The 24,931-nt window shown below is 44.1% G+C and overlaps 1 protein-coding gene across 4 annotated transcripts in view; it reads right to left on the reverse strand.

Moving 5' to 3' along the window:
• Positions 1-24,931, reverse strand: part of DLGAP2 (DLG associated protein 2) — a 401,938-nt gene that overhangs the window by 362,381 nt on the left and 14,626 nt on the right. Inside the window, exon 2 of one of the 4 annotated variants that reach the window (XM_080999010.1) lies at positions 7,095-7,204. The exons of the other annotated variants lie outside the window; for them this stretch is intronic. Within the exon in view, the coding sequence (XP_080855136.1) occupies positions 7,095-7,109 (15 nt within the window). The 5' untranslated portion in view covers positions 7,110-7,204. The remainder of the gene's footprint in view (positions 1-7,094; positions 7,205-24,931) is intronic. 4 annotated transcript variants of the gene reach the window in all.

Genomic DNA, 24,931 nt, shown 5'->3' on the forward strand with positions numbered 1-24,931 from the left:
GAGTCAGGAGCAATTATCATTACTAGACTGGGAAATGTGGGGTTCTTTTGTGGGGGGTCTATTCATGAGAGGAGCAAAAACTTTGGAAGAAGATATTTCTCAGCTCTTCTAGGGAAGTATATTTTGATCGGGAGCCATTGCGATCCTGTGGTTCTTGTTGTTCGGTCTTTGTGAATATTTCTATAATCTTCTAAGGGCATTTAATGCTGAAGATTAAACTGACACACTCGTTTACTGCTGATTACAATCTCTGCGGTAGCTTTAGAATACGGTCAGTCTCCCAACAGAGAAAAATACATAGTAACGTAGCATTAAAGGCTTTATAAATGGGTAACTGATAAACAACTGCGGGAGGGAATAGAAATGTGTTTGTTTAAATCAGATATGGGAATAACTTCCTCCTTGCGGTAAGCCCTCCAGGAAGTGTCTCTCTCTCTCTCTCTCTCTCTGGTCACACACATGTTATTTCCCCCAAGACACACCCATCACCAGTCCTGCTTTCCACCCTCCTTGCATGTTTCTGCTTTGATAATTGTCCTTATTTGTCTCGAAAGTAGATAGACAGGTCTGAGAATAAACTAACCTTTGTTGCACAAAGGTAAAACCCGCACATGTTGCTCTGCCTACTTTTGCCTTTGGCACCACTCATCACTAGAATGCGGCCCCTAGAAGGTTGCCTGGAATGGAATGAGGCCCTCAGGCTGCAAAAAAGTGCTCCCTATTCCTTCGCTATGGTAACATTGGGAAGCATACAACTGCATGGGTGGAGAAATGGCTGCAAGGATTTTCTCGCCTGGTCATGGGCTCCTCTCCTTAGAAGGTAACAATCAGATGGGAAGGATCCACATGACTGCTCTGCCCACATGGTTCTGGAGGTTGAAATATTACCACAGTGGCACAGGAAGGAGCTGCAGGGACAGGGCGAGCACACTGCCACATGTTAGCCTGGCACATTGACCACTTCACTAGAGGAAAGAACCATCACTGGTAAGCAAAAGCAAAGAAAACCAAAATGGTTTAGAGCTTGTTTGGTGTTGAGAACTGAAATACGGTGCAAATGGATTTTGGGGGGCTTAGTTCAGAGATAAGCAAGATGACCAACACATACTACCCCATGGCATGGCAGTCTAAAACAGTCCTGAAATATATATTTTGGTTTACACCTGTTTAGAGCTGTTGCAGGGGAGTTTTGGGCAAATCTAAGGAGTATAAATGTTAAAGGGAATTGCAAAACCAGGACATGTGGCAACCTCCTGAAGCTAATCTATCTGGTCAAATGTGATGGACTCCATGGAAAGTTCCAGCTGGTGGTAAATGGTAACATAATTGTTGCATAAATAAACTGCAAATTAGTTGGGTAACTAAACTACAATATCTAACAGAACAGAGTAGTGGTTGGAATGTTGGGCTGGAACTGGGGGAGACTTGGATTCAAAACCCAACTCAGACGTGGAACTTTCTAGGCCTAACCTACCTCACAGGGTTGTTGTGAGGATAAAAGGAGGGAGGAACAGGCATGTAACACCTGAGCTCCTTGGAAGGAGGTCAGGAATAAAAAATACAGTGGTACCTCGGGTTTTGAATGTCTCCGTTGACAAACATTTCGGAACCGAAAACCCGGAAGTAAACGCTTCCGTTTTTGAATGTGCCTCGGAAGTTGAATGGCTTCCGCTGAGGTACTACTGTATTTTTCTTGATATTCTCTGTAAATTTGCAGGCTGCCCTTTGCGCCTCAGTTTTCGAATGTTTCAGAAGTCAAACGGTCTTCCGGGATGGATTACATTCGAAAACCGAGGTTCCACTGTATATAGTAACAGTACGTGTTCATGGGGAGGGGGCAAGCTTTCCCCCACCTGAATCAACAGCATAATATGCAATGTGGAGTAAAATCATGACTTGTTCTGCTAATAAAATTTAGGGGCTCTTCCTGTAAACAAATCCTTAGCAGCAATGAACTTTTATTGCAGATGATGGGAGGAATTCAACGTAGCGCTGTGGCAATCATTCTGTCCCTGCAAGCATTTCAGCCAGCCAGATGGAACGAACCCCCCCCCCTCCCACTGTGTGCTCTTCTCTTGTTCTCCCAACAAAAAAACCAAACTGATTGGGGGAGGGGAGTGCAGGGGCACATGGGAGGAAAAGGGGGGGAACCTCTGTTAGATTTGCATAAGTCCTTACACAGGCTTCCACTAGCGGAACACATTACTTGAATCCAGCCCTATGATGAATTGTTATCCGTTAGCATACAGGCTCTGTCTTTCAATATGACATTGTATATTCAAAGTATAAAGCTACATTCACGGTCAGTTCCTCTGAAATGTGTAAGACACTTCATTGCATTTGTGTGCACAGTGCAAAGATTTTTGTGTGAGCTGCTATATTGTTTTTGTGAGTTTGGAGAGCGGCGGGTAGGTTGCATGACGTCTGAGTCCCTTCTAGTTCCTGGATCCACAAGGGCCGAAATCATTTGCTGAATGAGCCAAGCAAGGGCCAGAATGGAAGTTGCTCTGTGACAAAAGGGCAAATGAGGGGTCCCTCCTTCATCAGACTGGTGCTGAGAGAGAACTGAGCTAGAAGAAGCCAGAAGCCTGAGAGTATTCTTCTTGAACCCAAGGCTGTGGCTATGGGAGAAGCATGACCTCCTAGGGTGCTAATGCCATGAGCCCCTCCATCTTAAGACTTAGCTTGTATACATGTGTCAATAAACCATATATCCTAAAGACAGGACAGTGTCTGCTGTCCCTCATTCCAAGGAAACTGAACCTAGGGTAAGCACCCAGAACTCTTGGAATCTGGCACCGCTGGGAGATTGCGGGTGGTGTGCAACACTACGTTGACATCATTCTAATGAAAGAAAGCTAGTAACAGAAATACAGTGAGTTCAACCACCACCGTAACAAGAATCAAAATCCTGCTAATCAATTACCCCTCATAATATGCTGTCTCCAAGAGCTTTTTTTTACAAATCTGATTTTTGTTTTGCAAGAAGTTTTGTGTAGATAAAACACAAGCATAAAAGAAAGCAGCTTTGAAAACATTCTTAAGCTAAAAGCCTAAAACAAAGCAAACCCTGTAATCAGGCTAGGCTGCTCATTTGCTCACGTGAATGAATGATGTTGCGCCTTATGAACGCACACATGCTTTGCAAAAAGGAATTTATTAACAATATCATGATCATTTTTGTTAAGCACACACTAGGGGGTGCTGCTGTAGTATTATTTATATGATTTTTTTTAAAAAACGTGAGCTTCAGAGCACTTGTTTCTGAGTATTTGCAATGCATTAAAGTCTTCAGCAGCACCAAAAATGTTAAGGGTGAGGGAATTATGATAAAAGCATGAGATAGATTAATTACTTAAGTCATTACTACATCAGAAACAATCAGCCCAACTAAATTAAAGTAACGCACCATCAGCCAGCTAATTTGAGAACAATCTTTTCCCCATAAATGTTGAACTGTGTTGGGAAGAGAGATAGGGCAGTCAGGATAAATGTTGTTTTGGGACGTCCTGGGACCTGGCAGTCTGCTTAGAGGGGGTGCCATGGGATAGCTCAGTTGGTTGGAGCATGGTGTTGATAACACCAAGGTTGCAGGTTCGATCCCCATATGGGACAGCTGCATATTCCTGCATTGCAGGAGGTAGGACTAGAATAGATGATCCCCCTCAGGGTCCCTTCCAATTCTACAATTCTATGGTTCTATGGTTCTATGGTGCAACTCAAAGTTTGGACCAGTGGAGATGCAGACAGGTATTTTACGGTAGCCTTTCCCAACCTGATGTCCTCCAAATGTTGTAGACTATAGCTCTCATCAACGCTGGCCATAGGCTACGTTGGCTGGGGTGGTTGAAAATTGAAGCTCAATGATAATAATAATAATAATAATAATAGTATATTTTATTTATATCCCGGCCTCCCCAGCCGAAGCCGGGCTCAGAGCGGCTAACAACAGTAAAGTGATATAAAGTGATAAAACATTCTAAAATCATTTCATTATAAAATTAATTCAAATCAGATTAATGGCAACCATTGGGCTAGAGTTCTGTGAGGATTGCCAAAGGAGGGAGTCAGGCTTTGACCTGGCCAAAGACATGGTGGAACAGCTCTGTCTTGCAGGCCCTGCGGAAAGATGTCAAGTCCCGCAAGGCCCTAGTCTCTTGTGACAGAGCGTTCCACCAGATCGGCGCCACAGCCGAAAAAGCCCTGGCTCTGGTTGAGGCCAGCCTAACCTCTCTGTGGCCTGGGACTGCCAAGGTGTTTTTGTTTGAAGACGGTAAGTTCCTCTGTGGGACATACCAGGAGAGGTGGTCCCGTAGGTACGAGGGTCCTAGGCCATATAGGGCTTTGAAGGTCAAAACCAGCACCTTAAACCTGATCCTGTACTCCACCGGGAGCCAGTGCAGCTGGTATAGCACCGGGTGAATGTGATCTCGCAGCGAGGACCCTGTAAGGAGTCTCGCCGTGGCATTCTGCACCCACTGGAGTCTCTGGGTCAGTCTCAAGGGCAGCCCCACGTAGCGCGAGTTACAATAATCCAGTCTGGAGGTGACCGTCGCGATCACAGTGGCTAGGTCACGGCGAGAGAGGTAAGGAGCCAACTGCTTAGCTTGGTGGAGATGAAAAAATGCTGCCTTTGTTATAGCTGCAATCTGCGCCTCCATGGAAGGGGAGGTGTCAAAGATTACACCCAAACTCTTAACGGACGGTGCTGGCACTAATTGCACCCACGATACTGGGATACTGGCTGCTCTCAAGTGTGTGGGGATAAGCTCCCTGCATTCTGGTGCACTTGTTTAGTTTATTCACTACTACAGTTATATCCTCCAAGGAACTCAAAGTTGCATACAGTGGTGCCTCGCAAGACGAAATTAATCCGTTCTTCGTCTTGCGTTTTTTTCGTCTTGCGAAGTGCGGCTTAGCGGCTATTAGCGGCTTAGCGGCTATTAACGGCTTAGCGGCTTTAAGAAAAAGGAAACAAACTCGCAAGAACTCGCAAGACGTTTCGTCTTGCGAAGCAAGCCCATAGGGAAATTCGTCTTGCGGAACGACTCAAAAAACGGAAAACTCTTTCGTCTAGCGAGTTTTTCGTCTTGCGAGGCATTCGTCTTGCGGGGCACCACTGTACATGGTTCTTCCCTGCCCACCCCATTTTATCCTTACAACAAATAACCCTGTGAGATAGCTTGGGCTGAGGAGTGGTACTGGCCCAAGGTCACCTAGTGAGCTTCATGGCTGACGAAGTATTTGAACCTTGGTCTCCCAGGTCTAGTCCAACATAGACCCACTGCACTTGGAACACATCTCGTTGTATCATTAGATAACTTTCCCCTGGACTACGTCAGCCGAAGTTGGGGACCTGAATAATGACTTCTCCATCCTCCACATGCGGGACCAAGCCAGACATGACAATGGAGATCAGGTACCAGGAACACCCAAAATTGTTGGTTTGATAACTAGCAGCTACGTTGGGTTGCTCTGAAGATCGGAGAAGGGAGGAAAGAGGGCACATAACCCTTTCCTCTTATGGCTTTTCACTGATATAAATTTCCCCTCTTTATAAGGTATTATTAGCCCAAGGGAGGAGGAATCACATAAGTCTTATTTGACCCTTACTGGCTGACCTTTTCAGGTGGACTTTGTTACCCTGCATGAGTTCCTTAACTCCCACCCCTTGCTTTGCTTTAAAAGCCAGGATTCTTGGCTTGCTGGTGGATTTAGCTCTGGGGAGTCATGGCAGAGCAGTGGCTAGACAGTACTGGAAATTGAATACAGGTTCAAATTCCCACTTGGCTTTGAAGCTCACTGGTTAACCTTAGTCAAATCTTGACCCAGCCTGCCTCACACTGCTATACGACTGCAATGCCACTTGGGAGATTGTTGGGTGAGGTGGGAGGGCTGTAATATGTCCCAGATTAAGTATAAATGCTTTTTTATATATCATTTGTTTATCTTTTTTTGCTATTTTTCAGGAAAATTGGGGGGAAAACGAGTATACCAACGTGGGTTGCATACGTCCAAATTTTCCCAGACATTTCCTGATTTCTTCCTGGACACTGCTTCTGACCGCAGTATTCCATGTATATCCAGGGAATTCCGAACATATGGCAGCCCTAACTAAAGGTGCTTGAGTCGCCAGGAGATACTTGAATGGCCTCGGTCCAGTATACCTGAAGGAGCGTCTCTACCCCATCTTTCTGCCCAGACACTGAGGTACAGTGCCGAGGGCCTTCTGGCGGTTCCCTCGCTGCGAGAAGCTAAGTTACAGGGAGCCAGGCAGAGGGCCTTCTTGGTAGTGGCACCCGCCCTGTGGAACGCTCTCCCACCAGATGTCAAAGAGAAAAACAACTACCAGACTTTTAGAAGACATCTGAAGGCAGCCCTGTTTAGGGAAGCTTTTAATGTTTAATAGGTTATTGTATTTTAGTGTTCGGTTGGAAGCTGCCCAGAGTGTCTGGGGAAACCCAGCCAGATGGGTTTGAAACACGACTATATAATATATTATTATTATTATTATTATTCCTCTCACCCACTGCAGCTCCCATATGGCACTTCTCCCTCTCCTTTCTCACCATCCCACCAGTGCAGCAGTAGGGAACCTATAGCCCCTCCAAATGTTGCTGGACCAGAACTCCCATCACCCCATGCTAGCTGGGGCAGATGAGAGTCCAGCATCATAAGGAAGAGCCCAAGGTTGCCCAACCCTGCTCTAATGAACAGGGGACAGGTCTCGCTTACTGTTCTATAGGTGTTGAGCTGCGTTGAGCACATTTGCCCAGCAGCAGCAGTTGTGCTACATGAGCAATCTTGAGAACAACTGCACATGCTATTTGCACATGGACTTCCCACCCCACAGTCACTGGAGACATGCTAGCATAGTTCTGAACCAGTAGTCTCACCAGTATACACATTCGATTTTAACTACCTTTTCACCAGCCTCAGCCCATCCATTTTTAGGCTACTCGACATAAACCAAGAGCAACCGAGTTAAACCAGTGCAAGTGACCATTCCCCAAGTACTTGTTACGGCATATTTTCTGGGCAACTGCACGACTTCAGTGCAAAAAGAAGCATTTGTCCCGGGAAGTTAACAGTACCTGAGTTGTCCCCATAATGTCTGAGCCTTGTGTGCGTTGCAGGCATTCACAAGAAGATGCAGTGGGTGAACTTGTGGCAGTTACATTCGCACGTCAGAGGATGAGAAACCCTAAGATGAGGAATGAATAGAAATGGGGGAAAACGATTTCATAGCAAAAGGCAAGACGCCCCAGCCACCCACCCATACCCCTATGCAAGAAAGAGAGAGAAAAGCATAAGTGCATGTGGTGTTCACATAAAACAAGAGAGTAAAACAATGAAGGTCCCACATAGCACTTATTTCAGCCGAATGCAGCAATGGAGCATGAAAGAAGCAAGCAGAGCCAAAAGTCAAACAAATGTCCTGTACAGGATTTATAGGATTTGACTCTGAATGTGTGGAAACGTTATTTATTGTTTAAGGCCGCTTTTATGCAAAAGAAACGGAAAGCATGCTTGGTCGTTGTTGTTTTTCTCCCCATTTGGTAGAACGGGGTGGTCCAAATTTTGCTTGGACTGGATAGTATCAGATTAAGAATATTTTCAGATGCCATGAAATGATCTCAGGCGGAGGGGAGGAGATTTGTGTTGGGAAGCAACACTCCAAACCTACTCGCGTTCATTGACGAGCCCAAAGGCAGCCTGAAAAAGCAGAGTTCCAGATCTCATGGGAGACCACCCCCACCCCCAACCTAAATCCAGTTTTACGTATGTGGCCCACAAAAAGGTTTTCAAATGAACATAAACAGGTGAGGGTGAGGCCTTCTGCCGCATGCTTGCACGTCATCTGAAAAGGGCTAAGGATGCACAGCAGGGAGGGAGACTTTAGGCCCGAGGGCCAAATAAAGTTCTCCAAGCCCTTGAGACTCTCCTTGGACCACCTGTGTTCTCCCTCAAGTACTTTTGCATGGCTTGAACTATGGCAATGCTTTTTTGCTCCATCTTGTGGGTGGAGAACAGGGCTCTGACTTTTATGGGGCTGGAACAGGGGAACAAGCCACAGTTCAATGTTAATTGCTCCGCCCACTTTTTAGCCCCTGGCCCCACGCACCACTTGCATGCAGGCCCCAGAAAGTTGCCTGCAAGTGAATGCAGTCCTCTGCCAGGAGAAGGTCCCCCATCCATTAAGTACAAAGAACCAGATGAAAACCCAACCATGTTATTTATATATTTATTTAGATGTCCCGGAAGCACCAAAATAAACTCTGGTGTGCAAATAAGTACCAGGCGTGTTCTGAGGGGCCAGGTTCCAAAAACTCTTCTGCCCGCTATTCAGCAGCTGCCCTTTCAGCTATAGCCACCTTGTGCCGTTGCTGCCAATGCATCAGGTAAGTCAAAGGAGGAAGGGGAAAGGGGATCAGGCAAGCAAAGAGGCAATGCTAGCATTAATGCAGCATCAACATCCCCCTCTGCCCCAAAGCAATATCCTTGCAGCTCCACATAGTTGCTCCTTGTCAGTCAGCTCCAAGAGCTCAAGCTCTCTTTCCCCCATCTCTCTCACCCAATCCAGCTTACAGCGTTTTTCACACTGTTTAGCTTCCACCCTGGCAGGAAGGTATATACCATGACTTGCCTACCAGGTTGTGGGAACATCAGCAAAGGATCGGTACCCATTAAGCAAATAACCTTGCCTTTATCAAGCCTTTAAACATATGGAGAGATGGATTTGTCCTTTTGCTTCGCTCAACAGAACAGCGCTGCTATGGCTCCACATAGGCTAATGAGATTGACACAGAAGCCTATTAAACTGGGGGAAAGCAATATTTTAAAGGCACATTGCATATACATGAGATCGAAGCATGGGTTGTTGCTGTTTGTATGAAAGCACAGCTTTTGCAGTAAGTGTGCTGTGAATGATGGGAGGCCGAGAAGGCAGCGCTTCAGCTGGGTCCTACGCATAACTCTCGGGCGGTATCTGATTGAAGACTCATTGGAACGTTATTTTCCTTATTTCTTTTGCTGTGATAACAACAATAGCAATCTGCATGCAAAAAATCAGGTTTCCCCATACAGATCACCTATTTGCAGGCACTCAGAAGATTGTTACACAGTGAAGAAAATATACTGTCTGGAAAGGATGAATGCTTGACTGCAGGAAAAAAACACACACACACAAGCAAACTGGAACTGAATTTCTAACCCCCCCCCCTTTTTTTTTTTGCAATATAAAGATAGGATTTTTGTTTGTTTGCTTTAACTCTTCTGACACCACTCCTCCTGCCCTCTGGCAATTTTAAGGTGTTAGTTTTGAAAATAAATAATTATAAATGCCATTATGGATATCTTTGGTAAGGAAAATGTCTATTTTATAGCTTTGGTATTTTATACCTATGTATGTTAGCATTTTAAGGAAACATGTTTAGTCAAACATCTTATAATTGTGTGGGTGGGGGTGTTAATCTATTTTTATTCTGCAAAATAAAAAATAAAAAATACCTTAGCAATTCAGTATCAGTTTGCTTCTCTTTAGGTGCATGTTTTCTGTAGCTCGTGTGTGTGTGTGTGTGTGTGTGTGTGTGTGTGTGTGCTGCTTTTCTAGTGTCAGCTTGAAGCTTCCCTTACTTCTCACTATATTCTCCTTTCCCCCTGGATCAGGATGAATAGCTTTGGACTGGAACTCACAAGTCTCCTCCATGCATTAATTGTTGAATCAGTCCATGCAGGTGATTAAAGAGGCTGGGCTCCCTGAACCTGTCCTAACGCTCATCTTTCCAGCTCTGCCCCACCAACCTCCACACACTGAGCGAATATCTGACGTGGAAGCTGACTGTACCCAATAATGAGCCAGCTGGTTTTCCAAAGGCAAGTGTTAACTGACATACATGTTCAATTATTATCCCCTAGAGCAGTGCAATTATTTCAGCCTCATCTACTTAGCAATTTAACAAGGATGCTGGAAATGTAGAATTTTAACTTTAAAATCGCTCTTTGTCTAACTAAATTAGATAAAAGTTAGATTCGAGGTAAGATTGGATTTCGCCTTAAAGTTTGATATTATAATTAAAATGATAAACCTCCAATATCCACTCGGCTGGATAGTTTTTGTTTGTTTAGATTTGGTGGGAGTGGGGAACGGGACTTTGTGTGCTATTTAAAGATTCTTGACTCCTGCTTTTATTCCATAAAATACTAGTCAGGAATATTTTGTGCCGCACACAGAGTGAGCATTTTGGATTTCCAAAGCATCTGAAAATCAATTCCTAATGATTCAGCAAACCTACCTCCAAAGGAAACAAACGAGTTAAGCAAAAGCAGCATGATAACTTAAAGGACTTCCAGTGGCTTATATTTCTTGTGAAGCTGCAAGTTAGAGGATTAAAATAGAGAAATACAAGTGCAGAGGGTTTTTATTTCATTTTTAACTGAAGTAATCACTAGCAGCATTATTTTAGTTTAAATGCTTCTCACCCAACTTTATGAACTACACTGCAGGGCTAGAACTATAAATATTTATGAATTAACCAGCTCAGCCAAAGCACATATTGAATGACTCATAAAGACCTTGTCCTGGTAACGCAGCTTTGCCAAATAATCTGACATGAAGACAGAGTGTGGCTACACACACACACACACACACACACACATAAAAGAGAGCAAGAAAAAAACCTCAGAGGAATATTAAATGCTTAAGTGACTGTGTGGTAGCATATAATGCGTTACTCATTCTGAGCGGTCTTTAAAATAAGAACGGGATTTCTTGTAGAGCCTGTGTGATTTAGTGGATGGAGTGCTGGGTTTAGTCTGGGTTCCAGTTCCTGCTCAGGCATGACGCCTGCCAGGTTGCCTTAAGCAATTTATTATCTTTCAGCCTAATTCACTTCACAGGTCCATCATGAGGACGAAGCTGAATATCTCCAACCACCCATACCCCCCAAATCTGTGCACAGCCTGAGCTTGAAGTAATGTGATATGAACGTAATAAACTTCTCTGTTTCAACGTTGTGGCTTTTCTCTATGATCTAAAAGTGTTTCCCTCATAGATTCAGTAATTTGGAAGCAAACAGCTTGATTACTGTCTCCCAACACTTCTGTACCCCTTGCTTGATTCTAGGGTAGCCACTTAGGATGCACACCAACAAGGGCATACCTACGGGTTGTCAAGGTTACCTACCACCAACAGCACAGCACAGAAAAGGACCAGAGTGGCTAGGAGCCCGTCTGCACACTCTCCTTATCAGGGGTGCAAGGGAGGGGAGGGCACAGATATAGTTCCCTGCCGATGGTGCAAAGAAGCCTAGGTATCAAAACAGGGGAAATGCATTTGTGAATGACCACCCTACTGCTCCCAAGGATTTCCTCCTGCATGGATGCAGCAGCAAGGTTCCAGTCAACAGGGCATGTTGGCAGAAGATGTCTGGGAGGCAACCCTACAGCTGGATAAGACACATCATTTCTCCTCCCTGCAGTACAGCATGCTAAGACAGATGAGGAACAGCTGGGGAGAGACATGGCTGTCCTTATAACTGAGGAGGAGGGTAAAGAGGGCCTGACTGGAGTCCCAGCCAAGTCCAGGCCTAGCAGGGAGAAGGTGCTAGGGGGCGGGGGAGTCCAAGGGGCTGGCCAGTTACAGGGCCACACCTCAGACCACACCAAATAGATGCTCCAATAAGGAAGTGCCAGATTGTATTCAGTGGGGAAACAGAACACAACAGAGCTCTGTGCCTGATAAACAACTGAATGGAACAAGCCAGCGGCTGCTGTTATTTATAAAAAAAAAATCCTTTCAGTAGCACCTTAGAGACCAACTAAGTTTGTTATTGGTATGAGGTTTTGTGTGCATGCACACTTCTTCAGATACTGTTATTTATGTGAGGGAAGAGGAAGATTTATGTGTACAGATGCAATAGAAGAAGAAGAAGAAGAAGAAGAAGAAGAAGAAGAAGAAGAAGAGTTTGGATTTGATATCCCGCCTTTCACTCCCCTTCAGGAGTCTCAAAGCGGCTAACATTCTCCTTTCCCTTCCTCCCCCATAACAAACACTCTGTGAGGTGAGTGGGGCTGAGAGACTTCAAAGAAGTGTGACTGGCCCAAGGTCACCCAGCAGCTGCATGTGGAGGAGCGGAGACGTGAACCCGGTTCCCCAGATTACGAGACTACCTCTCTTAACCACTACACCGCGTTAAATCTCACAATAGTGAGGAAGACTGTGAAGACTGGCCTGTATGCTTGCCGAGTATCTGTGCAGGAGCTGCTACTCCTGGTGTGCAGGTTCTATTAACAGCTGATAGGCAATTTCAAGGCACCTGCTCTGATTTTCTAATCTTTAAGCAACATTTAGACTGGACAGCCATTCAATCAGATGGCTGTCCTCTATAAAACAGGGCACATAGCCATCCTAGCAATTGCCGCAATTTTGTAAACATCCAATGCAAATTCAATATTGGGTGTGCATGAGCTAAACGAGCAACAGAATGCACAATTCCCTAAAGAATGTCAGCATTCCCTAAAGGTTCAGGATAAAAGCACCTTCCTTGCTTGCTGCCTTCTTTCTTTCCTTTCTTCCTTCCTTTCTTAAACCAAGTCGAATCATGGGTTTATTTAGGGGAACAGCCAGGTTCATTCTCCAGCATTTCCAAGTAGGGCTAAATAAGATTCCCTGTCTGAATCCCTGGAGAGCCACTATCAGCCAGAGATGATAATGCAAAGATGGACCAGTGGTCTAATTCTATAAAAGGCAGTTTCCTGTGTTCCAGCGCAATCTACTAGGCACAGAAGGAGCTCTCCAAGGTCTGAGGCAGAACAACCCAATCTCATATTTCAGTGAGGATGCTGGAGTTACACCAAAGTATGTAAATCACAGGCAAACCATAGTTCATATATGAAAGTATCCTTAGGCCTAACTTTCTCTCCCTCTCTCAACTCCCCAATCCTATGAGCATTTATCTTAGTAGGACACTAGGCCCTGTGTAATGGCAAAGTTGGTCTTTTTTGTCCCTGCACTGTTATCAGCTGTTATGGCTGATGGTGGAACCATAAGCATGGAGGAGGGCAGGCCAACCAATCGTCTTTAGTGCAACTCTTGTGTTCCTTTCAGGTACAAACTTAACACTTGAACTTTATGTCAATGAAGGTGCATCAGTAAAGGTCTTTGTAGATACCCAGAATGAGCAGGGACTCAGTTTTAGTGCCCAGGAACAAGGTCTCACCAGAAAACAGAGTTGCATGCAAGTCCCTAAAAAAACCCAAGATTCTACAGCCAGTGTTAGTGCCTGGTGTCAGTGAGAGTAGCCATTTGAGAACACCAACCTGAGCTAACTGCAGGAAAACACAGCACATTGCTGTGGCCACTGTGTGAGCATTAGCTGAAATGCAGAGGGCAGAGAAATTAAATCGGTTAATAAATAAATATAGCACAAAGCAAAAACCACCTACACAAGTCCAGTCCAGCAACTTCCTGAAGCAACATAAGAATGGCAGGAAAGACTGTTCTTTTTTCCCAGCTAGAAGCACAATTGCTTTTCGTGCAACAAAATATTGTGTGTGGCTAATTACTTATCAGAAACCTGCCAGGGTTTTTGTTTATGTTTTCAAATGCACAAACATGTGCATAAATTTTAGATCTCTCAGGATTCCTCCTTAAATGTGGAGTGTGGGTTCTTCTTTAACACAAACGTGCCATGCTCCATAATATATATCAAAGTGTAATTACACCCGTAAATCTAAACGGGACACAGAAAGGGCAGATGACCCTGGGGTTTATTTCATAAAGACACAAAATAAAGTTTTATTCCAGAATACACTGGGGAGCTAGGAGTGTAATGTGCGCTACAAATTGTGGAATCGATTTCTAGTAGGCTCCTGAGAAAAGAGATAAACCTCTGGGCCTCATGATGAAGCACTGAGAAAGAACAGAAGCTGATACAGGATGTATACTGAACAGGAACATAGGAACACAAATCTGTGGACAAAAAGAATGAGTCCTAACCTTTCAGCTCAAGATAGAATGTGTTCTGAGTAGGAGGAGGAGAGGTTGTAAAATAATGATAATGGTTTTGAAAATATAATTAGGAAACAACTATTGTCATGGACTGGTTAGATGCAAAGGAATGGTGGGAGGAACCAGCTAGGGATCCCCCAAGGGAAGAAGGCTCTGAGTCAGGGGATTGGTGGGACGATGATGAGTGGTCAGAGGGAGAAGACTGGGAAGAGGAGATGTCAGAAGCTGAAGAGGTAACAGGGCTTAGTGAGCGGGGGCAGCTTGTGGCAGAGAGCAGTCCAGAATCAGAGCTAGAAGGTGTAGCAAGAAACTGGGATGAAGGAGGCCAAGAGTCAGAGATGAGTCAAGTTGGTGAAGAGGCCCGGTATCTCCTTCTCCTGTTGTGACAAACTCCCCTCCCCCCTGGTCTCCCAGAACGAGGAGAGGCATGAAGTGGGAAGAGCAAAGAGAAGCATGCAGGCGCGGTCTCAGATTGCTTGGGTTAAAACCCTGGGGAGGAAGGGGCTTAGGCAGCTTTGGGGAAGCAAGGAGCTTCAGCCTACACAACTGCTTCATAAAGGCAAGAACTACCAAAGAAGAGCTGCTGTGCTCCTGTACAGATTCTGTTTTTTTTTTTCTAATGAAGAGTTAACTCCACTTGCTTCATGTGATTTATTCCCCCACCATGGTGGACCTTTGGTATCTGGAGATGACCCGGATGGCTAACATGATAGCTCCCAAGCAGCTCATTCACTTTCTTGGCATAATGGGGAATTAAAAGCAACTTAGCAGGTGGAACAGCAGTTTGAATGCAAGTGAACGAAAAATGAGTACAACCTCTCACAGAATGAGAGATGGGAAGGCCTGGGGGAAAACCAGAAAAATGGGGGGGGCAGGTTTTTTCCTGCCCCCCACTCCCGTTTTTTCCCAAAACTGTTTTTTTTCTGGGAAAAAGGGGAAAAAACCCAGTTTGATATAGTTTGAATATTCCACACACTCCGCCCCCCCATTTTTCAGTAAAAAAAACAGCTTGGGGGGAAAAACAAGGAAAACCCTGGTTTTTTCCCCAATTTTTCCAGGTTTTTTCCAGGACAGAGCTCATTTCAGGTGCTATGCTATGAAAGTGATTGTGGTGAAGGGTGAATACTTCCTACTGCCATTGCTTCTGCATCCAGCAGAGTTATTCTAAACTGGTGAAGAATTGGCAGCTTCTCTTGTGCAGTAGAATGGAATGAATAGGGGTAGATTTAAGATGCTTCAGAGGCTTGGGCTATACTGAACCTTTCAAAATGCTGACATTTTGAACAATTTAAACATACTAGGGAACATGATTGAATATTGAAGGATGTGTCATCACAGACCGTCCTCTGCTTGAGTCCACAAAGGCCTGAACTCAAGCCAGGATTTGTTCCCAGGCAGAACTTGTTTTCAGTGCTAGAAACCAATAGTGAAATTACTGTGGGAGCTTAACGCAATAAATAGTTCATTTCCAGTTACCAACCTGCCTCTATTGCATGGAGATATTGGATGTTTATGGAAGCTTGAAAACCACCCAGGAGAATTCATTGCACAGACTTGATGGAATTGGGGGGGGGGGACGGGGACACCTAGATGGTGCATATGGGACATTTTCCAAATTTGACCATACAGTGGAGTACAGATATTCTTCAGAGAACTGCGGTGGTTGGAGCTTGTAGCCCAAAACATCTGGCAGGCACCAGGTTGACAAAGCCTGCTGTAGAGCCTTAACACTGCCCTGCAAGACACATCAACCTGTTCCCCAGTAATAACCAATATGTTCCATCCAGTCCCCCAAGTAATGTATTACATAGAATTCTCAGTGCTGTTTATTGGCCAAAACAAACAAACAAACAAATGAAAACCATTCCAAGTCATACCTCCCGAACTATGTACCAATTCCTCTCTAAACCTACTACCAGCCATCCAAATTACAATATTGGCATATGTGTTAGACTCATTGGATGCCTTCCTTACAATGGTATACATGATTTTACGTAATAAAGTGGATAAAAATGAGATACTGCAAGCAATTTATTATTTGCAACACCGTCATTTATCCATTTCACTTGTATGCATTCATGCCATTTAAGTGAATGATGTTCCCCTACTATCTATCTACTTCTAAAAATATATTCTAAATATCCATTCTAAAAATATATTCTAAAAATATTATTTATAGTTACACACAAGAAGAGGGACACAAGAAGAGGGGTGTTGTCACTCACTGTAGGCAATCCTGAGCAATTTGAACAATGGCCCAAATCAGTACAAGGTAACTTACTTATGTTCCTGCGTTGGGTATGAGATAATACAAGGTAGGATCAGGGAAGTTGAAGCAGGAAAGTTAGGCACCTCTTCTGAAGCCGTTTTTCTCAACAAACAATACCTAAAGTGTTGGATCTATTTCATATGCATTTTCTGTTTTTATTTACATTCCCACTATTTATATTTTAACCTGCCAATCTGTAGTAACCTGTTGCTTCCATGGAACATATTTTGGACACCTACTGTTTTTATTGCTATGTATGTTCCTTCTATTGTGTTTTTATTGAGTTGAATCTGTGAGCCGCTTTTGGTTTGTCTCTGGTTAATAAGTAGCATGCAGTGCGCTGTAGTGACTAGGACCTGGGAGACCAGAGTTCAAATCCCCAGTGAGCCATGTAGCTCACTGGGTGACCTTGGGCCAATTGCAGTGTCCCAGCCAGGCCTACCTCACAGGGTTGCTATGAAAATAAAACAAGGAGAGGAAGAGTGTGCATGTGACCTTACACTCCTTAGATGAAAGGTAGGGTAGAAATGTAAAAATAAAATTTAAAAGTAGATAAATAAAAGCGCCCATCCTGTGTTGGCTAGGGTGAACAGAACCTCTTATGAGTAGGCCCCTAGTCCTGCTTGCGGGCTTAATAACCTGGGATGCTTACATGTTTAGACTAGGACTGAGGATACCTAAGTTCCAACCCCATTCAGGCACAAAGCTCAGTGGCCACCTTGGGACACTCACAGTCTCTCAGCCTAACCTTTTGTAAGAATAAAATGTGAGGGAGCATTTTACACTGTTCTCTTGTTGCTTCCCTAACAGTTTATTTCTGCATTTCATTTCGGCTTTCACACAATGAGAAAGCCACTTCCAGAAACATAGCCTTCATTTCGGTGCTATTTTCAAACAGGTGCTTTTCTGGAAGCAAATGTCATGTAAATGAGTGGGAAACCTATGCTATACTCTGCTATATTTCCAAAGTGAATTTTACATCATGTGGAAGCTTAAATATAATGCAGAAATTAAGAGTTAAGGAAACAGAATAAACTGCTGTATGACTGCAGCCCATGCATGCTGAGCTCCTTATAGGAAGGAATATAAATGTAAAACATGGGCTACTTATAAATGCCATCTCCAACTCCTCAAAAGATTCCATCAATGGTGTATCCAAAAAACTGTACACATCACTTGGGAAGACAGGGGAACGAATGCCAGTGTACTGGAAGAAGCAAAGATCACCAGTGTCGAAGCAATGATTCTTCAACATCAACTTCATTGGACTGCTCATGTTGTACGGATGCCTGATTGTCGTCTGCCAAAGCAACTACTCTATTCCCAACTCAAGAATGGAAAATAAAATACCGGTGGACAACAAAAGAGGTTTAAAGATGCTCTCAAGGCAAATCTTTTAAAAAATGTAACATAAGTACTGATAATTGGGAAACACTGGCCTGCGAGTGCTCCAATTGGAGCACAGCCATTTCCAAAGGTGTCATGGACTTTGAAGAAGCACAAACTCAGGGCGAAATGGAGAAGCAAGCTAAGAGGAAGGCAAACCATCACTGTGATCAACTCCCACTTGGAAACCTATGTCCCCACTGTGGAAGGACGTGGGGATCCAGAATTGGCCTTCTCAGTGACTTATGGACTCACTGTTAAGACCGTGTTCATGGAAGACGATCTTAGTCGGCTACAAGTGATTGCCAAAGAAGAAGAAGAAGAAATGTAATCATATATCTATCTAATCGACACATTGCTTGCGGGTCATGCACTGTCGGCTCCACAGTCAACAGATGTTCCTAGCTGAAGCAGAATAGTTCAAGTAGATCACTGACACGAAATTCTAGGAATTCAGTCCTGTTTAGGTTGAGATCGACACTACCAGTTTTTGTAAAACTGAATTCTATAATACCTTTGGGAGGGGGGTCATAGGCATCTATATGTGTTTGTGGGAGAGGTTACCGGTTTGTTTCTGGGTGTGTGTTTTTTACGTACTTTGTGTTCTCATTTTGTATTTTTATGTTGCCCACTCCGCTGTGATTTTTCAGGTGAAGGGTGGTATACAGATTTAATAAATAATAATAGAATCATTGAACCCAGCTCACCCCTCAGCCTCCACCTGCAATTCCACCAAGCCGTATTCACATTTGGCAGATTGCAAATTCATTCTGTTGTGCTTCAAGGTCCAGCCTTGACAACCATGTGGACTCTCATGTGCATGCGACCTTTTATTACCTTCTCATGGTACCAAACCGAATGAGATAAGTTTCACTAGTTCTTTTGTATCCCAGCCCCTGGCCCCCAGCCCCCCGCTCTCTTCTCCTTTGACATTATAAAAGCCTGGAGCTATAGGTCATCCATCTTTATCTACTGAAGGGCTTCAGTGTGAAAATGAATGCAATTTACCTCGGCAGACAATGCCGGAGTTCCTATATATACTGCTGTCAAGTGTTGCTTAGCAATCTCTATGGGGGAATATTCTGCTAGCTAATTCTCATGCCATGCATCTGCCTCTGCTATCCAAAATGTAGCAACAGTATTTATGGGGGGGGTTGTGTGGGGGGATTTCTCTATGGCCAGATGCTGTTGCTGCAAGCATGCAAAGTAGGTCTCTGCGTGACTTTATTTATGACATTTATACTTAGACCATCAGAATGTTTGTCAATAATAGACCCTGGGTTTAACTGTCTCAGCAGTTGTGAACTGGCCAGGTGACTTTATGTAAGCTCCCATAGTTTCAAAGGTGCAGGGTGAGGTTGGTGACCACAGCAGTGTCACACCCTGGCAGGCAGGGGGAAATGACACTGGGTTCAGAGGAGTGTCCCAAGAAAGTCATAGAGTGGGCTTCTGTCTTTGTAAGCCACTTTGGTGTTTTGACAGGGAAATGGCATGTATGGTGTGCATGGACAGAAGAGGGAAAGGATCAGCAAAGCATATATTAGGGGTGAGCAGAAAGCAGACTGGGGTCTACTGAGAGTGGAAGCAACTAGCTGGGAGGGGTGGCACTGCATACCTAGGTGGAATGTAGAAACATGTTAAAAAACAAAAACAAAAACCTGTGAAACTGTTTTTTAAAAAATGTTTCAAAAAATATATTTAATTTGCCATAGCTCACCATCACCATCTAGTGTCCCTTTGGATAATGCACTTTAGGTAAAGGGACCCGTGACCATTAGGTCCAGTCACGGACGACTCTGGGGTTGTGGTGCTCATCTCGTTTTATTGGCCGAGGGATTCCAGGATATTTGGCCAGCATGACTAAGCCGCTTCTGGCGAACCAGAGCAGCGCACAGAAATGCCGTTTACCTTCCCTCCAGAGTGGTACCTATTTATCTACTTGCACTTTGACGTGCTTTCAAACTGCTAGGTTGGCAGGAGCAGGGACCGAGCAACAGGAGCTCACCCCATCGCGGGGATTCAAACCGCTGACTTTCTGATCGACAAGTCCTAGGCTCTGTGGTTTTAACCCACAGCACCACCCGTGCCCCATAATGCACTTTACAACATTCTTAAAACATTTAATTTGCAGCTGTACGGCTGTACAGCTGAGTTCTCCCAGAAGCGGCATTGCCAGGAAGTAGAGGCAGAGGGGCAAGACAGTGGGACACAATTGTTCAAGAATTGTTCAAGAATTTGCTTGGCTTTGCCAGCTCTAACACACAGCTCCAGCTTCCCTGCTGCCTTTGCGCAGCAAAGCAGCAGGATGTGAGCACTGGAAAGGAGGAGATTGAGAAGTGGGGTGGGTAGGGGATGGGAATTGGAGAGCCTTGATGGAAAAGAACAAGCCTTGACAGAATGAGTCTACAATTCCTCAGTAGACTTGACTTTGGCTAAAACGCCAGACATCCACTGCAAATATCACACACGGATAATTTGAACCATTCTGTCCAGCCTTAGCAGCATCTCTCTCCTTGTGAGCAAAGTTGCTGTACAATTTAGAAACAGTTGTGTAATGATTATATATAATGATAATAATACAGAAGGTGCCACACAAAGCACTTCTGCAGGTCTTACTTGTTATAAAAATACCCCCCTCTTTAACATTTTATACTCCGAAAGGAATTATTATGTTCTATGGAATTAAATAGATAGTCATAGATGTTTTTTTAAAAAAAAAAATGGGCAAAATGTCTCAGTAATGCCTTGTCTCAATAATGGACTGGATGAAAGCCAATAAACCAAAGCCTTAATCCGGACAAAACTGAGGCATTGCTAGAAGATGGTTTCCTAGAACTGAGAGAAAGAGGTTGTCTGCTCTTAATGGGGCTACATTCCCTCCAAATGAGCACAAGGAGGACCTTCTGGGTTCATCACAGTTGCCTGAAGCTTAAGTGGCCTTGGTGATGCAATGTGCCTTCCATCCGCTTCAGCTGTTGGTCCAGCTATGCCCCTATCTGGGCAGGGGTAGCCTAAACTTCTGTCATCTACACTCTGGTAACACCTAGCCTAGACTCCTTGCAATGAACTGTATTGTTGGGCTGCCTTTGAAGAAACTGCAGACAGTGCAGAATTTGGTGGCTAGATTGCTCGCTGCAGGCACGACAATATGAGCATATAGCACCAATCCTGGCTACCAATTAGTTTCCAGGCTCAATTCAAAGCGCTGGTTTTAACCATAAAGCAGGCATAGGCAAACTCGGCCCTCCAGATGTTTTGGAACTACAACTCCCATCACCCCTAGCTAACAGGACCAGTGGTCAGGGATGGTGGGAGTTGTAGTCCCAAAATGTCTGGAGGGCTGAGTTTGCCTATGCCTGCCAAAAAGGTCTTGACACGTCAGGGCCCCAATACCTCAAGAACTGCCTCTCCAGATATGAACAACATTTGTCATCTCTGGCCCTTTTCCATGCGCCTCCTCGATAGGACTTCTGGTGGGCAGCAACACGCAAACAGAGTTTTTTAGTTTTTTAGTGGGGGCTCCCTACCTGTGGAATGCTCTCCCCAGGGACACCCTGACACCCTCTTTGTCTAGCTTTAGACACCAAGCAAAAACATTTCCCTTTTATACCGGCTTTTGGCTACTAGTTTGAAGGATTTCTATGTATTTGTGGCCCCTTTTGGTGGAGCAGCAGAACCTTTATTTATCTAGATGTATTTGGCTGTTTTTAAAGTTGTTATTAACTGTGTTTATTGTAACTGCTTTTAGTATTTCTATTGCCTTTGTAAGCCATTTAGAGTCATTTTTTGAAAGGCAACTAAATAATAATAGGTAGGTGTATTGTGGGATGTTGGAAAAGGAACAGCATTCTATATTTGCACTTACAACTATATGGATGGCAGGTAATGGTGGGGTATAAATAGCCCTCCAGATGCTGTTAGGCTCCATCTCCCATCAGCTGCAGCCAGCAATGGTTAGGAATGATAGACGTTGTAGTTCCGCAACATCTGGAGGGCTACCCCGGTGCAAATAATTATTAAATAGTATATATAACCAACAGCTTAGCAGCTTCATAAAAGCATTTGGATTTATTATTATTTTTTTATCTTCAGAACTCCCATCCAGAATTAAAAACAGAACTTTCTGCCCCCAAAATTTACTGTTGAAATTACATTTCCTTTGGTAGATGTTTTGACACTAACAGAAAAACACCGTAGTCAGCAACACCGGCAGAATCTGCTATTTGTAGTTTTTCCTAGAGCAAAGAAAAGCTTTATGGAAAGACAGGAGATTAATTTTTAAGAAATGTAGTAGCCAACAACAGTGAACATTATCTTCAGAATAGTCAACTGTAGACAGCAGAGGGCACCAAAGGCCTTTCGTTCTTGAACATCCTTACTTAAATGTGGAAGTAGGGTCTCCTGCAAAACACCACAGGCACAGTTTTGCTGGACTTAATAGGAAAATGCATGACCACTTACATACAGCCAGGAGCCATGATAATGATAAACATTACTCGGAATTCCTCCACACAGTAAAGCAGAGCTAGGGCGAAGAATTCTCTCTAAAACCCTTGGAAGCAAGGTTCTCATTGCCTACTTACTTATTCCATTTATATCTCAACTTTTCTCCAAGGAGCTCAACAATCCTGTGAGGTAGCTGAGGCTAAGAGGCAGTGGCCAGCTCAAGGTCAAAGCTGAACCAAAATAAGTCCGACATTTTCACCACAGCTACACTGGCTCAAAGCTATGATCCTACGTACAGCTACCTGACAGCAAGGGCTTATGAAATATATTGGGATTTACTTCTGAGTAGGATCACACTGTCAGGGGCCCCTTTACCTTTAGGATCACATTGTGAGAAAGCTTTTTTTTTTTTAAGGAAGGGTTTGTTTGTGTAATCAATTTCTACACCTCTTCTCGGAAGAATTTCCTCTGAAAGCAGCAAACACAGCAGTAAAAACAAACAAACACACACACACACACACACACACACACACAAAATCTGAAACATCCCAAATCCTTGAAAGGAGCTGGTTCATAAAAACAGTCCACCCAGCAGAGTCTTAAAAACAAAAAATAAGCAGAATAAGCAACATAACCACCTCCGCAGCCCACTTAATATCAGAGTACAGGTGCGCCATCTGAAAACTTGTAGGGATGGGACTTGCTTGTTCTCACTGTAAAACAAATTCCATATGTGGGCATCACCCAAAATGCCCTGCCCTGCATGGCTGCCAATTTGGATTGCTTTGGCACATGAGCAAATTAAAAGTAAGAACGCTGCATTTTGTATGCCACGCATATGATCTCACCCCAACATGTCATATGTGAAATGAGCCTTTGATACTCTTTCTAATTGGTACTTTTCCCATTCCAAATCTTAAAAAGCAAAAGGGCAATCGTGGCAAGAACAGGGCGTTGTTGTTTTGTGCCCCTCATTTAGCCCATAAAGGCTGGTTCCTGGGAGCACTCTGCATGCAGCTGACAATTAGCTACATATAAGAAATAAATTAAAAGCCCACACTGCATTCTGCACATAGGAAACAGTGGTTCGTTACAAGCACATACTGTAGTTTGTGAACTGCAGCATCCTGCCAAATCATCGTGCCTGACAAGCAGTTCAAATGACCTTCTCACCACACCCACAGTACATTTTTATTTATATCCTGCTCTTCAGTTTAAAAAAGAAGAATCAAGACTGCATATGCTGAGATAATATAATTTCGTTCTATTGAGATAATATAATGTAAAATAAAACACTGCCAAAACTACACAGAAATAAAAGCAGTATATAACGAAGCACAAAACCGATTCAAATTCAGGATTAAAGGGTTTAAAAGAGAGAAAGAAACCACCTAGAAAAAACAAAAGGATTCATCCAGCTCTTAAAAAATAACAACGTAAAAACCAAGTAAACTTCCCTGGGGACAGCCTTCTATAGGTAGAGAACTCTCCATCCCTTAGCACCACCCTCTGTGTCCCACTTGGTGCACACCTGGAGAGTGGCAACTGACAATAATCTTTCTGTATATGCAGTCAGGTATGAGGTCATGTGATTTTTCAGGTACCATGTCTAGGATATGCATGGTTTTTTTGTTTTCGTTTCAAGTACTCATGTGAATACGTTCTGAGCACAGTAAAACTCTCTCCTTCACATGTGTAACACAATCCTATGCATGTTTACTTGGAAGTAAGCCACACTCTGTTCAGCGGTGGAGCATATGCCCGCCCTGCTCAGGGCGGGCACGCTCCTGAAGGGGGTGTAGCACGCTCCTGAGGGAGGCGGGGCATAGAGGGTGCCCTCCCAGGAGCGGGATAGCCGCTCAGATGTGTGGAGTGGCGCACGCACCCTACAGCCGGGGGCGGAGTGAGCCACTGATGGCGGACATTCAGCGTGCCGCCCACCCGCCAAATGTCGCCCCCCCTCAGCGAAGACACCTGGGGCAGTCCACCCCCACTGCACCACCTTCCTCCGCCCCGACTCAGTTCTGTGGAGCTATACACAGATACATAACATAGTAGCAAACAAACAAAATTCCTTCCCCCCCAAAAAAACAACAACACAGAGATAATTTTAAAGGTCATAGACTGCTTAATTAACCAAAGAACTGGAGAAGAGGGATGTTCTTGCCTGGTGCCTAAAGATATGGAACCAAGGCACCATGCAAGTCTCCCTGTGTAGAGCATTCCCCCACAAGGAGGGAGCCACTACAGCAAAGGTCCTTTCCTTTATTGCTGCCTTCCAGACCCCCTATGAAGAGGCACACAAAGTGCCTCCAATGATGATTGCAGGATATGGGTCAATTCATATATGGGGAGGCAGTACTTGAGGTATTGCAGTCCTGAGATTATGAGGTGCTTGTTTAATTTCTAGGTCTGTGCAGTGTTGTACATTAAGCTTGCTGCAGAGTTTACACATAAATTCAAGCTCAGTGTTGAATTCCATGCATTCCATGCTACAGAATTCAATCTCTCTCTCTCTCTTTCTCTCTTTCTCTGTCTCTCTCACACACACACACACAGTGTGACATTCCGATTGAGACATAAACTTTGAAATTGTTTTCCTGATGATGCCTATACGACAACCAACTGCTATCAATCTGAAGAACCAAAACCAGGCTACTACTTGTTAATGAAGAGGTGGGCTTTATTTCTGCAACCTCTGCAGTCTAAGAAGAAGAAGAAAAATCCGGTCCCTACTTAACAACTGAGAAGCAATTGGTCCACATTATCCCCCAGGAAGACTATAATAGAGAAAGCGGAGTCGGATATAGCTGTACAAA

The sequence above is a fragment of the Podarcis pityusensis genome (genome assembly GCF_964106645.2).
Source record: "Podarcis pityusensis genome assembly, chromosome: 3".
Classification (NCBI taxonomy): Eukaryota; Metazoa; Chordata; class Lepidosauria; order Squamata; family Lacertidae; genus Podarcis; species Podarcis pityusensis.